This window comes from Chamaea fasciata, unplaced genomic scaffold, assembly GCF_029207755.1.
Source record: "Chamaea fasciata isolate MVZ Bird 193981 ecotype frontalis unplaced genomic scaffold, bChaFas1.0.hap1 SCAF_7, whole genome shotgun sequence".
Taxonomy (NCBI): Eukaryota; Metazoa; Chordata; class Aves; order Passeriformes; family Sylviidae; genus Chamaea; species Chamaea fasciata.
Window position 1 is genome coordinate 11271803 of NW_027094092.1, and position 15822 is coordinate 11287624.

The window sequence follows — 15822 nt, forward strand, 5'->3', positions numbered from 1 at the left end:
CTTTATGTGAGGCTGGGAAATAATGTGCTCGGGTTTTATGGCATTCTGACTCATCATCTGATTCTTTTCCCTCCCCTCTCCCAGGTCACATGAGAAGGGGCTGAACATACACGGTCTGTCCGTGGCTGCAGAGCTCAGATGTGTGAGGTTACCCAGAGTGTTGCTGCTCTGGAATCAGCCCTGCTCTGTGCCAGCCCCACTGCCCAGGAGCAGGAGCTGCAGGGTGCCAGTGGTGTCTTGGTGAGCAGAGAGTGCGAGCCCAGGCTCTGTGGGTGGGGGACAGCAAAGGAGAATCAGTGTCCTAGCTCTGGAAGGCAGGAAGTGCCCTAAAAGTCTGGCTTGCTTGGCATAAATCCTGGGCTAAGCTCTGCTTTTCTTGTGCTTTGCTTAGCACATCAAAGGTCTCTCTCAGTTTAACAAGAACCAAAACCATGTGTCATGTTTATAGATCTGTACTGTCTCTCTGAGGCAGAGCTGTATTTTTTCTGCACCTATTCCATGCAAGAAAATACTTGGAAAGCAGAAAGTTCAAGGAAGCACCTGCTGCCCTGCACCTTGCTGTTGCAGTGAAAGAAACCCAAGTGTGCTATGAGTCCTGCTAGGTAAGGAAATTACCCTCTGTAACTATTACATTAAGCAGTCTTTATAGTATGAAACCCTATTAAGTTTGTTAATGTGTATTAGCTCATATTGTACACTGTAATGGAAAGAGGTATAGGAATTTTACTGGAGATTTTCTTCATGCTTAAGTAAAACAAGTTAAAGGATAGCCCAGCCCCAGAAAAAAGGACTTTGCTTCTTAGAAGCCTAGAGCTGCCCATGAAGAATAAAGGATACTTCTGGACAGCCAAGGTAATGCCAGCATCCTCTAACACATCTCCCAGCTTTGTCTGCGGTCAGAGACTGGCTCCAGCAAGAATGACTCCAGCAACATCTGGGTCATCAGGCAAGCAGCACGAAAGCTGCATAACTACACATGCTTTGCCAAGTTTTGCTCTGATGAGCAATCAGTGGTGTGGGTGTTGGTGATTAGTCAAATTGTGCTGTACCTGGACATTTGATGGGTACCGAAACCCTGTGTAAAACCGCATTTAAGGTGCCCCAGTTTGGCTGGGACAACTTTCGTGACAGTATTCCTGGACACTGGAGTGGATGGTGACGATCCAGGTTCCTGCTGGTGATGCTGAGATGGAACCAGGGGCACCCCGAGCCTGCCCCGGGCATAACGTACCCAACCCTCCCCGTGGGCAGTGGCACAGTCTGTGCGGGGCTGCATCGGGCGCTGGGCAGTGTCACCTGTGGTGACACTTCAGCTCCTCACCCAGGGCAATCCCGCCGTGCCCGCCGGGGCTGTGCTGGCTCCCGGCGCTGTGGGCAGCTCTGGAAGCGCCGTGCCGGTGCTCCGGTGCTCTCTTCTGCCCGGGAGGGCTTTGAGAGCCGTGACATGCCTGCGGCTAGCCCTGCTGTCGGGAGAGGCAGCGGGAGGAAGGGCAGGGATGTGTTATCCCCCGGGAGCAGCCCGGGCTCCCCCGGCGCTGTGGGTGCCGCGGTGTGCCCGGCCCCTCCGGCCGAGGTACCTGCCGGCCTCCTCACGTCACCAGGCTCCGGCTATAAAGCGCAGGCGGCGGAGCATCCCCCCATCGCCGCTCCCCGAGACGCGCATCTCCGAGGAGAGAGCCACTCACGGGCGGAGAGATGTTTTATTCGGGGATCCTGACGGAGCCGAGCAGGAAAGAAGTGGAGATAAGGGAAGCGGCGTCTCTCCGCCAGCAGAGGAGGATGAAGCAGGCGGTTCAGTTTATTCACAAGGATTCTGCGGATCTCCTCCCTCTGGACGGGCTGAAGAAGCTGGGCTCTTCGAAAGATACTGTAAGGCTCTGTTGTGTTTGTTGGAAGGAAGCTTAGGAAGCTGGTAGGGCAGTGACTATTTCTTTCTTCACGCTGTTTTTCTGTTAGGAGAAGTTGATTGCGTGTGGAAACTGATTGTAAAAAATGGGACTTTTGTATGTAAAAGGAAGGGAGTAGAAATATAATGCTAGTTATAACCACAGTTGTTTTCTTTTAGTAAGTACTTCTAGATACTCGGCACTCAGAGTTAATAACATCTTTTTTTTTTTTTTTTTTTTTTTTTTTTACTTTTGCATGAAAATGGCATTCTGTTTGCAGTACAGAATTCCTCTCTGGGTCAGAGTAAGTTAAAATGGCTTCATACAGTGCATATATACACACATGTTGGCATGTGATCTACACAGACAGCACACAATCGTAAAGATTCAGTATAGTCACTGGTATTTCAAAATATAAAACTGTCAAGATCACACTTCAATAAAGGCTAATGCATTTTTGTTTTTTTTTAAACCAAAGAGACATAATTTTAGGTTTTAAATACTTCCGTACACAGTGATCTATGTGATCCCGCACTTGGTGTTATTCACCATGTCTGGGGGTTGGAGAGCATTTCTAAACCCTGTACAAATGTTTCAGCTTTCTCTGCTGAGAAAGGATACTTCAATGTAGCATCAGAAGTCCTGACATGAGGAATGAAATTTAGAAAACATAGCTACCAGGGAAAGCTTTAAGTTTTTTTGCCCAAGCATTGAAAAGATCTTGCACCTTGTAAAACAATATTTGCTTTTTTTCAATGCTTGATAGGGATTTTATTGAGAACCAAAGTCAATCTTTATTTTTAGTGTTTTGTTCTGACAGAGCCTTTCTGCTCAGCTGGATTAGGCTTGGCTCTGCCTGCCTGAGACAAGTGGAGTGAGCTGGTTGTTCTCTGCAGTGCACGTGGAGGTGATTTTTTTTGATATCCTAATTTTGATATCCCAATGTTTTGCAATTGTAAGAAGTGAAGCTCCTGCCCAGGGAAAGGCTCAGAAGGAGCTTTCCTGGTTACCACTGAATTGCAGCTCTCCAGCAGGGAGTTGAAGGACTTTTCAGGGAGGGATGGCATTATTACATTATCAGCAGAGTCTAAATGACATTTTGTGCCTCTGTGACCCCCGGTGAGTGGGACTGAATCCCTGATGTGGATTCTGCTCTGCCCAGATAAAAATCAACAGGTAGCAGGAGCCAGGGGCACTGAGCACTGAAGTCCTTTGCCCCGCACAGCGAGGACCAGGTTTTGTACCAGCACCAGGGGCAGAGCATGGGCTCCTTGACACCTCCTTGGACACAGAAATATCACTCGAGGTGTTCTCCCTGCTCCTGTGCCATGGCTGCAGCATCACCCCTGCTGCACCCACAGCCCTTGCAAGGAGGATCCGCATGGGGGCTCTCTCCAGGGATGTGCCAAAGCCCTGGGGAGGGTCACAGCTCCCAGTCCCCTCCAAGACTAGATAAAAAGGTGCAATGTGGCAGAGGTGAGATGCCCATCTGGCTACTGTGGCTGGGGATGGGGTTAGAACTCAGCTGATGTGGGCAACCCCACTGTAAAATTCCCCTTGCCCCCATGCCACAGTGGGGGTGATGACACTGTGGGCACATTTGGCCAGGGCTCCCTTGGCCACAGCCTCCTGCCCCATGAGGTATGCAGGGCGTCCCCAAAGTGGGAGCACTGGCATGCGCTCAGGCCCGTTCCCACAGCCCCAGAGAAGATCCCCTGAATTTTGGAGGTGTGTCTTTGGGTTGTGTTGCAGTGAAGTGATGCTGCCACACACTCACATAGCCAGGGTGGGAAAGGGCATTGCTGGGAGAGGACACACTAGGTGACCCCACTGCTGTGGCTGTCTGGATGTCACAAGGGTTGTCCCCAGGAGGATTGGGAGACTGTGCATCTCTGAGACTGGAGACCCTCCAAAATATGGGGCTTCGCTTTGGTGTGGCCCCAAATTGAGAGGCCCATGCCCAGAGGGACTGAGCTGCACGATCCGGAGGCCCAGAGCATCAGAGGTCTTGGCCCAAGGCGTTTGCATGTCTTCCTTATGAATAGTGGTGCATCTCCTGACAAAGCAGCATGTTTCTGTGCCTGCAGCTGCGTGGCAGCTGTGGTGACGTGTGTGGAGGGGCTTCTGACGTGACCGGTGTTATTAACGCAGGGTTTTCCCGCGGGGGTTTTCCGGCAGCCTTGGCAGCAGCAGAGACAAGGGAACAGCTCCTCAGGGATGGCGACAGGTGGTGAGAACAGATCCTGTCTGTCGCTGTGGCAGCTGGCAGCGAGCTTTCCAGTTTTGGGGAGAAATCCCCTTCTTTTTGGCCACGGTGCAGGGGGTGCTGTGCACAGCGAAGCAGCAGCAGGTCACCGGGGTGAGTGTGCTGGCATCCCCTGCTCTGTGTGCCATTACTCAGCTCCTGAAGCAGCTCTCCCGGTGATGATGTGCAGAGACAGGTTTGATAAATACTTGTTGTAATCACCCATTTCAATGCTCTCATCATTTCCAGTGAATTACTCTGGCTCAGACCGAACTCTAGCTCCTCGCTCCCTTTGTGTACTCCACTCTGTCCAGTATGAGACCAATCTCTAGCAAAGCATGCACTGGATTTGGCAAATATCAGGCTAGATGTAGAGAACAGAAATGGCTTTGTTTTGATGCCTCTTCTCTCTATTAGCCTATTTCCTGAAGCCCAAAAAAATTGGCACGAGATGGTTTTTAGTTGGGATGTGGGCTTTCTGACAGGGTAACCATGGTCCCCTTCCCAACCTGGACAGGGCTGGCCCTTGCAGCTCCTCCTGGTGCTCTGACACTTGCCCCTTGCCCTCAGAGCCACCGGACCAGTTTGGAGCAGCTCTGTCTCGAACAGTCCCGCATCATTTGACAACGTGGGAAACAGAGTTATAAATAGTAACAAAAGCAGCAACTGCAACAAAAACAATTCCCATTTCCATCATGCCCTGAGACCTCCCCTGGGCACCCTAAGCACAACCCTGTGGCCCCAACCCCAGCTTCCCATAGCTGTTGCAGCACTGGATGATGCATAGTTCCTACTGTGCACACCCCAGAGTTTGGTGTGTCTTGTCTGAAATGTAAGAATCTCTGATGCTGTGTGCACTGCCTTGCCCAGAGAGCTGGCTGCTGCCTGGGGTGCAGGGGGCTGCTCTGTCCCATCTCATCACCCCAAGAGAGGGGCTGACTGCACAGGATGCTGGGAGAACATGTGAATTTGGATGAAGGATGGGAAGAAGAGAGAGAAATTGATTATTTCTTGGGATTAGCTCTGTCAATGCATTAAAACCCCCCTTTCCCCCCCTACTGTCTAGGTACAGAAGAGAGGGCAAACCTGAGATGGGTTTGTGGAGGAGGGGAGCCGGTGTCTTCCCTGACCTTCATCTCCTCCTGAGTGAAATTGTGGATGGGTCTTGTTATCCCCAGATCTAGAAGCCAAACAGAGGGAAACCTGCCAGAGAAATGAATACTGCAAGCTGCAGCAATGCACTTGCTTGTAAATCAGAGAGGAACAAAGCTGGGCAGAATTATTCCTGCTGTTGACAGTGGTAAATCAGGTCAGCAATAGATGGTGTCTCCACTCACTTCTTTAGGTTTTCACTGTGAAGTTTTTAGGGGATCATAGCTTTTGCAGATCTCGGGGTTAGAAATGGATGAATCTTATGAAAAAAATTCCTGATTTGTATTTATATGGTGCTGATTGATACTAGGAAAATTTATTCTTTCACTGTCACAATGAAATGTAACAGTCTATATTTTTATAAAACTTTCAAGAGTTTTTTGCAATGCAACGGAATATTGTACCAAGTAATCTGGGTTTCTCCAAACACTGCCAGGCCCACACTGGAGGGAGAACACAGCTGCCTTCCCCACCGCTGTCAGGAGGAGGTTTTCCTCCTCTCCCTCCCTCCCTCCCTCCCAGACACGTTCTGCTTGCAGTTTGCCAGCAAAATATGCATTTGCAAATGTCCCCTGGCACATTATCCATTTACCAAGTACGTATCCATCACTTGAGTCATCTCCGTGACTAACATCCCTCACTCTGTTGCACACAAGAGTCAAGGGAAATCCAAGTTAAAGCAAACTAATTAATAGCCTGAGACAGGATGGTGCTGCAGGGAGCCTTTTCAACCCCCTGTTGTCAGATTATTTCTGTATTGGAGCACAACATAAGGAATATTTGTCCCCCCCAGAGGCAGGATTTGCTGTGGTTTTCAGAAGGGCAAGTGTCAACAAAAGACAATCCCATTTGTGCTCGTAACTTGTGTCTGCTGAGTGATGGATTTTTTCATTTTGGTGATGGATCCCATATAAGATTCAGAAAAACCAGGGCTTGAGAAAACCCATGTAAGCTACTGATTAACAATCCATAGAAGAACTTGTGGTTTAAAAAAAAAAAAAAAAAAAGGTTGAATTCGATGGTAGAAGACAGTTAAAATAACAATGAGGAGTGTGTTGGAGATTGAGGTCAGGCAGATCAGAAGAGCACCCAGACTGTCCTGGATGATTCCATTCAGAAATATCTCTTGGTCCTGCCTGAGTGGGGCTGGGCACAAGGAGGTGATGTGACAGGCTGTCTTCTGGCCAGCTGGGTGAACTTTATCCATTTACTTCTACACTCTCTAATCCTTTCTTTTGTTGTTTTTAAATAATGTGAAGAATTTGTGTTCTGGCTGCATTCCTGAGCTGCAGTCAAACATAAAGGGTGAAAAGGACATTCCATCCACTGTCAGAAAACCCTGGCTTGCATTTTTGCTCTGGAGAGGAGCACTGGAGGTGATCACAGTGCTGACTGTGCACCTACAGCTCCTGCCTCACACAAGGGAGCCCATGCTTCCAAACTGATCTGTTTGTCCCATTACTTGTCCCCACACAAGGCCCACTACCAGTGCAGCCAGTTTGCCTGCCTTTCATCCAGTTAAGTAACACTGGTTTCTGCTGTTTGGCCTCACTGGGAAGGCAGCACAATGTCAGATCTAATTCCTCCCCATCAGAAGTTACTGCTTACACACAGGACACGCTCTGTAGAGGGTTGGTCAGACACAGCACCTGCAGCCCAAAATGGCCATGGGATTTTATTCCAAATAGAAGAAATCAGAACAGTGGAAAGGGGGGATGCAAGGAGCTGACATGTCCCAGTGACCACTGGTGCTGGCTGCAGCTGCCCCATCCCATCAGTCAGGTCCAGCTCTGCTGCCCGCATTGCGCCCACAATGGGATCTGAAGCGCCAGTGTGGCTGCAGTTATTTTAGGATGATGCCAGGTTGCATTAGGCTTCTGTAAGTGGTGTTATTTAACATGCTCTGCACAAGGGTGAGCACTGGCCAACCTGGGGAGCCATGGCCCGAGGTTTTCAAAGTTATCCTGACTCTGATATTCCCTTGGGATGAGGGGGTTTGCTGGTACAGATGTCTCTGCAGACACACAGGCATGTTTAACATGAATGCAAACATTCGGGAATAAGCCAATAAAAATGTCTCACCGTGGACAAATTAAAATCAGAAGGAAAGGCATTAATGGGGAGGGCAGATTAGCTGGGCAGAGAAATGAGCAGATAATCAGGCAGAGTCATTTCACCTCCAGCAGAGTGTGTGCATCCATCTGTGATGAACATTAAACATAAGAAGGCTTTTGGGAAAGAGGTTGGAGGAGGTCTTGAGAGGCAACGTGCTTCTCCCAGAGCAAATGGAAATGACAGAGAAAGAGAGAAGTGTTGGGAATTCTGGAAGAATACCTACCTGCCTCAGTCCAGGAAGGACTGGTCCCATTTAGCCACACTTAGCAGCTAAATAAAAGTACAGGGGAAAGAGGCAGAGAGGGAAATTTTAGATATTTTTCATACTTAGGTGGTGAATGTCATTGGAAAGGTGATTTGTTACACCCTAACTTTTCACATCACTACGAAATTCCCTTCATCAAGAGGTGAAGGCAGTTATGGATGAAACACCAGCTTGAAAAGGCTGGACTAGTTTGGATTCCTACAGGCAATCAAACCTTGAATTTGAGTTTGGTGAAAAAAAGCATCCCTCCAAGATTTCAAAGGTTAATAGGTTGAAAGTATTATTCCCTTTGCAAAACAAAGTTCTTTTTAGTCTAAGACAGTTAAGCCAGAAGGAAGAATACCTGTAATCTGAGAACTGGGGAGAGTTGAGGCTTTAGGGCCTCCCTCCCATGAGAGCAGCACTGGCCCATGGGCACCAAAGGCAGTCTGGTGACACAGGCCACTCTGTGGCTTTCCTCTGCCTTCACCCTGCTCTTCTGCGTGTGTTCTGTCTTAAAGCAACCACACAACATCCTGCAGAAGCGCCTGATGGAGACAAATTTATCCAAGTTCCGAGGCAGCCGAGGCAGCTGGACTCCGAAGGGTGATCTCTCCTCACAGACCAACAAGCTGAACCAAACCAAACTGGACAGCTCAGGGAAAACAGAAGATGAAGAGCTCATAGTGGTGAGCTGCCAGGTAAGAGTCCCTCCACAGACTTTCATGGGGTTTTTTTCTGCAGATTTTATTTCCAACAGTCTCAGGCTGTGCTCTCATTCTCCATGTTTCCCAGTCAGGTTTGTGCTCCCAAGGGACTGTCCCAACTGTGGGGATACACTCCCTCTGCAGCTCCAGGCTGCTGTGGCAGAGATTCCCACCTGGGAATCACAGAGAAAACTGGTCTTCCAGTTTTGGGTGTCTTCCCTTATACATCAGGGTGGAGGAGATAGCTAAGCTGGGGCAGCATGCTGAAATGCAGGGGTGTAATTATCCACGGCAAATCCCTGTGCTCACAGCCTGCTTCTTTTCCTCAAATACCATCCCTATTTTCTTTGTCCAAGGGTAATTTCACCATTCTCTTCCTTAGCCCCATGCTCATTTGTGTTTCCCACTCTCCACAGTATTCCCTCCTGCCTGGGGCTGCCCCATCTGCTCTCTGCAGGGGCAAATGAGCCAGGAAGGGCTCAGGACCCTACATGCACCTGAGCATGCAGGGGAGCGGGGATGAGCTGGCATGAGGAGAGTTCATAGGCACCAGAGCTCCTGGACACTCTGGTGCTCATCCTGCATCCCACACATCGTTTCCCATCTCTTCTTGCTCTTGCAGTGTGCAGGGAAGGAGCTGAAGGCTGTGGTGGACACCGGCTCGCAGCACAACCTCATGTCTTCTGCCTGCCTGGACAGGCTAGGGTAAATATCCAGCTGGATTTCTGTTCTGCAGGAGCATGGCACCTGGAAGCACAGGCGGTGTCCTGGGGCTGGGGCTTTGCTCACGTCAGTGATGGCCATTCTAGAAGAGAGTGCTTTGTGACTGGCCAAGCCCTGACCTTCCTGTTACAACCAAACCCTGTCCCGGTCTTAAAGGGCAGGGAGATGGAATAGAAAGCCACTGATACCACCCTATTCACCTCTGAGGGAATCCCTTCGGAGGGTTGGATGCATTTGTATTATTGCACTGCCTGCTTGCCACTCAGTGCCTCATGAAACAGCTGAACCTTCCCCAGCCTTCTGTGCCCCAGGACGGGAGTGAGGCTGCAGCCCAGCCCAGCTCTGCAGGCTCCTGTGGCAGGGCAGGGACCAGGCTGCTGAACATGTCCCCAGACAGTGGCTGCAGCACTGCTGGCCCAGCACCCAGTGTAAAGAAGCTGTGTGCATGCATGTTCTCAGAACTGGGTTGTCTGACGCTGCTCCCACTTACAAATTTCTCATGGTTAAAGGAAAAGGAAATGTATTTGTGGATTATTAGAGAGGTGACTGACCGCCATTTGCAGAAAACCTCTCTCTCGTCACTGAGGAACAGGAGTAGGCACCAGCTCACAGGATATCAAGAAGGTTTTGGCACTTTATTCCCATGGAGTCATTGCTTTTTGCAGCTAACTTGCAGTAATTATGACAAAAAAGAAAATTACTCCTGCTCCCTGAGCACTTCTGCACAGCCCTGAATGAATGGTGCCTGTTCCTGTCCTAACATTAATTACTTCTTTGCACAATAGTGCTTAGTGACTGGAAGGTGGCTGTGCTTACTACAACCTTGTCACAGTCTGTGGAGCAGCTCAGCCAAGCTCAGGATGGCCACACGATGGCATTTGGAGGGATTTCATGCTCTGGGACAGTTCCTCTGCTCCCTGTGTTTTGTCTGTGTGTCCCGTGCAGTTCTTGCAGCACTGCTCTGCTGCCGCAGCCCCATCCTTCAAAAAACACTGAAAAAAGAGGTCAGAGCCTGTTTCTGCTGCCCAGGTCTCAGGGGACTTGGTGCCTCAAAGCAGCACTTGTGTGTCTGATGCTCAATTCCTCCCTTCTTTCTCAAAAAAATTTTTGTGTCTTGTCATGATGCCAGTCACTCCTCCCCCTCACACTGAGGAAAAGAAGCAGAGTAGGCTCACGGGTTGCCAGTATGAGAAATCCCCTGTGGAGCTGTAGGAGGTGCAGGAGGTGGCCAAGGAACTCATAAACTTCAGATTGATATGTTCCTACTGATTTTTAAGGCCAGGCTCCAAGAAAGTAGCAGAGGGGATCCAGTTCCTTTTCCCTGCTACCCCTCACAGTCCTTGCACCTGTGTTAAATGGTGTGGACAATGCCCACCTCAGTCCTGGAGCCTCTGAGGGGGCTGGCCCCCCAGGACAGATGGACAGGCAGACAGATGCACACACACATGCACTGCTGCAATGCAGCTCAGCAGAAAGGTACCTCAAATAGCTGAAAATTGATATGGCTTTTATCTGTGAGAGAGATCAGCGCCTCAAACGGCCTTTCCATTAGATTCTTGTTCAGTTTAAAAGAGAAACTGAAGCTAAATAATTAATTAGTATTGTCAGACTGGTTCAAAGGGTGTAGATAGAAGCTGTACCTGAGGTATCTCTGGCATCCTTTTTTCTTTTCTTTGGGCTGAATGTGATTGATCTGTCCCCATTTCCTCTGAACAAACGCAGCAGCAGCGCTTAACAGACTAACAAACACAGACTGGGCCACCCTGGATGTGAGCCATGCTTAGCATGGAGAGAAGGGGACTCAGGGGGCACCTTGTTGCACTCTACAACTACCTGAAAGGAGGATTGAGTGAGGTAATGAGTGACAGGACCAGAGGAAACGGTCTTAGGTTCTACCACGTGAGGTTTAGTTTGGGTATCAGGAAAAATTTCTTCACTGAAAGGGTGGTCAGGCCTTGGAACAAGCTGCTTAGAGAAGTGGTGGCATTACCATGCCTAGAAGTGTTCGAAATACGTGTGGGTGTGGCATCTGGGGGCACAGTTCAGTGGTGACCCTGGCAGTGCTGGGTTAACAGTTGAACTTGATGCTCTTAAAGGTCTGTTCCAATCCCAGCATTTCTGTGATTCCACAGGGACACAGTGTCAGCTCCACTCATGGAAGCTGGAGTGAACTAACCCTTCCTTACACCCACACTGCATTAGAAGCAATTTTGTATTCCCCAGGTCTCGAGAAAATGCAGGGAAAAGATTCCTCGGGTAAAACCCAAAATGCAGTACAGAGCTGTGCTGGGGCAGCCCCAGGGCTGCACTATGGGTCATGCTGTGGTCTGATGTGCCTCTGGGCTGCTGGCTGCCTGCAGAGCACCCACAGAGACCCTGCCAGGGAAGCAGCTTTCCAAAACAGCGTGGTAAATGAGCAAGCTAAGAGCACTTCAGGTGTAAGCACCCTCCAAACACCATTTGCTCCTTGCTGGAACAGCCAAGCCATGGCCATTTGATGTTAGGAGTGTTTTCAATGCCCACAGGTTAAAGGAGCATCTCAAAGCACTTCCTGCTGAAGATGAGGTGGTTTCATTGCCAAACAAGGTGAAAGCCATCGGCCAGATCGAGTGTCTGTCCCTCATGGTGGGAGCAGTCCCTGTGGAGTGCGCTGCCCTCGTCGTGGGTGAGTGTATAACCCTCTGGTCCTCCACTGTGGGCTGGGTCTATTTCCTCTTACCCCAGCAGGACAAACAAAGCTTTAGGAAGATGTTAAAATTAAAATAGACTAAGTTCTTGTTTGGGCCCTCAGAGGGAAGGGGTTGAACAAGTTTGGCTTTGCCATGCTGATGGAGCAACCACTGCACCTCCCTGCAGGCACATCCGCCTGCCCTTCTGCCATCCTGTGCCCTCCTGCTCTCCTCTGGAGTCAGTCTCTTTATAAACAGGGTTTTGTTCAGCAGAGCAACCACAAAGGAAGGATGGAGTCACTGACAAAAAGCCCAGGAGGGCATTTTGAATGTACAAATCTGAATTGTCCTGTTTTTTTCAGAGGACAATGACCAACCCTTTTCATTTGGGCTGCAGACACTGAAGTCTCTGAAGGTAGGAGTTTTCCAGCAGGATGCTTACTTGTGCTGATGGGGGAGCTGGGACCGCTCTAATTTGCAGTTTTCCCTCTTACCTAAAGATATTTATTCTCTACAGTGCATCATAAACATGGAGAAGCACCACCTTGTCCTGGGGCAGATGGACAGGGAAGAAATCCCGTTTGTGGGCATTGGCAGCGCCGAGCCTGGAGAGCAGTAAGTAGTCTGGGAAGGTGAGCAGCTTGCGCATCCCTCAGCCTGCAGGCAGTGCCCCCTGGCAGGGCCACACAGGAGTTGCCAGACCCTTTGCTGGAGGTGAGTGAGAGGTCAATGGCCCCGGCAGAAATTGTTTTTATCAGCACATCAAATTTTGAAAGGGAGTTCCTAGATTTTTCAGCAGCTTTTGTCAGCTTTTACTGCTTTTTTTTCTAGCAAACATTGCACATCAAAGCGGGTGTCTGACAAGACATGCACAGGGGAATGCCTTAGGAAATGTACTTTTTGGAGGTCACTGAGAAGACTCCTTGAGGCCTGCTTTGACAGTGTTCCCAAACAAATCTTTGCCTGGAAAATATTTATGAAGCAAGGCCGACAAACCCACATGAATGTGTGAGAGAGATCCTGTCTGGAGATAACGGTGTTGCCACTTCTCCCCGCATTACCCCAGCGGCTTACCCTGCCAGCTCTTCCTGGTGTCCCAGATTTTTCCAGCCTTCTCTCCCTAAAGAAAGATAAATATGTGCTGTACCTCTTCAGTGTGTGTAGCCGTGGTGACTGGCTCTGCAGGCAAGCAGGCAGGGCAAACCCCCTCCTCCCAGGCACTGCACCTTTCTTGCTGAGTGCTGTGAAGAAGGGATGTATCACTGATTCCTGCCTCTGAGTCACGAAACCGGCGGGCACCGAGTGCCTGACGGGGTTTGCACTTCTGTGCCTTCGCAGGCACCGCTTGTGGTTGCTCAGCGATGAGCCACCTAAAAAACCTTTGCTCACTGCTTAAGAAAGTGTGTCTGGTGGATGATGTAGGTCAGCATCTTCTTTAGCTGCCTGTCGCGACCAGCCTCGGGGTTTTGGGATGTCCTGCAGCCTTGTGCAGCTCAAACCTGCTGTGCTGGGAACTGCTGAGGGAGCGGGGGAGAAGGGGAAGGAGCACACCTCCCTCAGCTCCTTGTACCGATGGGCATCGGGGAGCGCAGGAGGGAGGTCCGGGCTGGTGTGGGGAGTCAGGATGACAGCGCAGGTGCCCCTGCTCCGTGTCCAGGTCACCTTCCTGCCGTGTGTCAGGGACAGCTGAACAGCTGATGGCCCTGGGTGCAGTGTGTGAGCCCAGGGAGGCCAGGTGCTGTTGGGGACCCATGCAAGACGACAGGCTGGTTTCCCTGTCTCCTTTGAAACAGAGATGTGAGAGATGCAGTGTGGTTTTCATCACTGCAATGATAAATTATTTCTTAGCATTGCTTTCAAGGCCAAATTATGCTGCTTTTTTTCTTCCCCCCCCCCCCCCCCGAAAAACGCCTGTTCTACTAAATGTCTTTTTCTTCCAGTTTCAGCAGTTTGGAGGCATAAAGAGAAATTGAAATGTCATCCCCACACAAGAGCTCGATATCAAAGAAATCCTGTGCAGCTGTTCCAGATGAAACAGCAACGTGCTGCTTTGAAAACATTTATACCAGGCTACAGCTTGAGTAGAGCTAAATGAAATCCTGTTTGTAGCCAGTAATTTAGAGATATTGTCATGTTTATCTATGGGTTTTGAGAAACAAACGTGTGCTTATTTTCTGGACTTTTCTATATAGTGTCCTCTTTATTACAAACAGTTGGGAAAACCTTATGAATTTCTTCTGATGAGAAATATACTTTTTATAGTGGCCTCGTATGAGTAATTGTACTTAGCCGTGATTAGAGGCTATCAGAATGAGATTTTTATTAATGATTTTTTTCCAGGGGCTAAGCATTTATATTCACTTAATTGATATTGCCACATTCAAATGGCCATTACCAGGAAGTTACTCAGAGTAAAACAACAATGTTAATACCACCAAGGAAATATAGCTCATCCTGTTAGCATAGTATTGTTGCCATGTAATTAGGGATGCAACTGCTGGCTTGATGAGAAAGAGCAATTGCAGAATTATTAATGGGTTACAGGCTTCTCTGCAGTGATGTGGCAGAAGCACAGGAACAGGATTTGGGAGGGCTCCCAGGGTGATCTCCCAGCATGGGGTTGGCACCAGCACTGGGGCTCGAAACCCTCTGAGGAGGGACCCTCTGGGCAAGTCTTGGCTGCCTTCCTATGGGGGTAGTCAAGTAAATCAATCATTTCACCAGGCCAAAAAGCAACAAACAAGCACAGACGTGTGTTGTGTGGAAAGCAGCAGATGCAGTGCCCTTGGTTGCCCCTGCCACCAGGACCTGTGCCTATCCCTGCCCACCCAGCACCCAGCCTGAAGCCCCTGCAGCACCCATGCAAGTTATTGACCCCAGCTGCACTTCAGTGCTGCTGCCAGAAATGGCATATTTTTTATACCTGTCCACAAACTGCTTGGCTTCTTAAGTACAACCCTTGATGACCCTCAGGGGAGGTGGGAGTTTTTGCCAGGGCAAGCATTTCATTTGGTGCCACTGTCCTGGAGCAACAGGGTTGCTGCTTCCCGTGCCACATGGTATTGCCTGGGGGAGCCTGGCCTTGCACAAACGCAGCTGTTCATGTTTTCAAAACCTAATGGGAATTAAGTGCTGTCATCTGCTGAAGAGGCATCTTTAAAATTCAGAATAATATCCTTGAGATGTTGTGCATCTGCTGACGGCCAGTCCTGCTGCAGCTGGACCCTTAAGGGATCCAGTTGTGTTGCAGGAGCAGGAGCTGCTCCTGTAGCTCTGACTCAGCAAAGGCGCTTTGGCCCCGGCATCTGCCGCAAGCACCGACGGCATTCCCATTTTGGAATGGTGGCTCTGGGTGACAGTCAGAAAGTTTTGTCATGTCATGGCTGTCGGCAGCCAGGCTCCTGTCAGCTGATCCAGTGTGTGCCCACCCCTGCCATCCCATGCCTGCCAGAGCATCTCAGCTGGAGCTTTACCTCCTGCAGTGGTTTGAACCTCTTTTCAATATTGGGTATATCCAGCAAACCTGAACTATCTGTATTTTGAGCTATTTTCTATCTTGGTGATAAGTTTCAGTGCTTTCTCTACATACAATATTTTATATAACACAGCTATAAATATAAATATATATATATATTTACAGGGTTGGGCTGCCCAGGGTAGTCCCACTGATGTGTTGTAGAAATATTTCACTAAATATGAAATATATTTGTTTATTTTTTATGCTACGAGTTTGGTATTTTGGTACTTTTTTCTTTCTGTGCATATTATTGTGCTAAATGTCAAATTAAATCTAAATAAAGTTACACCATTATTGCTGTTTATTTGCTTGTATGCTAGATATGATTTTTTTTCTTTGCAGTGCATGTTTCTGTTAAGAAAAGGGGTTTGTTTCACTCTTAAGTCTGTTGGGGCTCTACAGTGCTTTTAGAAATGCTGGTGGAAATTGCCATTGAACAGAGGGAGAGTGGAAGCTGGGATGAATTAACCAGGGCAGGCTAAATGGCACACAGCACTTGGGCTGAAAGGTGAGCACTTGAAATTCCAACCTCTGTCTCCATGGCTCTGCCTCCCAAGAGAGGTA

General features: G+C 49.1%; 1 protein-coding gene across 1 annotated transcript; it reads left to right on the forward strand.

Moving 5' to 3' along the window:
- Nucleotides 1-1522: 1522 nt before the first annotated feature.
- NRIP3 (nuclear receptor interacting protein 3) lies at nucleotides 1523-15562 on the forward strand. Its single transcript, XM_066187555.1, has 7 exons — nucleotides 1523-1869; nucleotides 8164-8343; nucleotides 8972-9054; nucleotides 11598-11737; nucleotides 12104-12156; nucleotides 12259-12356; nucleotides 13682-15562. The coding sequence occupies exons 1-7, from the start codon at nucleotides 1696-1698 to the stop codon at nucleotides 13701-13703; spliced, it is 750 nt and encodes a 249-aa protein (XP_066043652.1). The 5' UTR covers nucleotides 1523-1695; the 3' UTR covers nucleotides 13704-15562.
- Nucleotides 15563-15822: the final 260 nt, after the last annotated feature.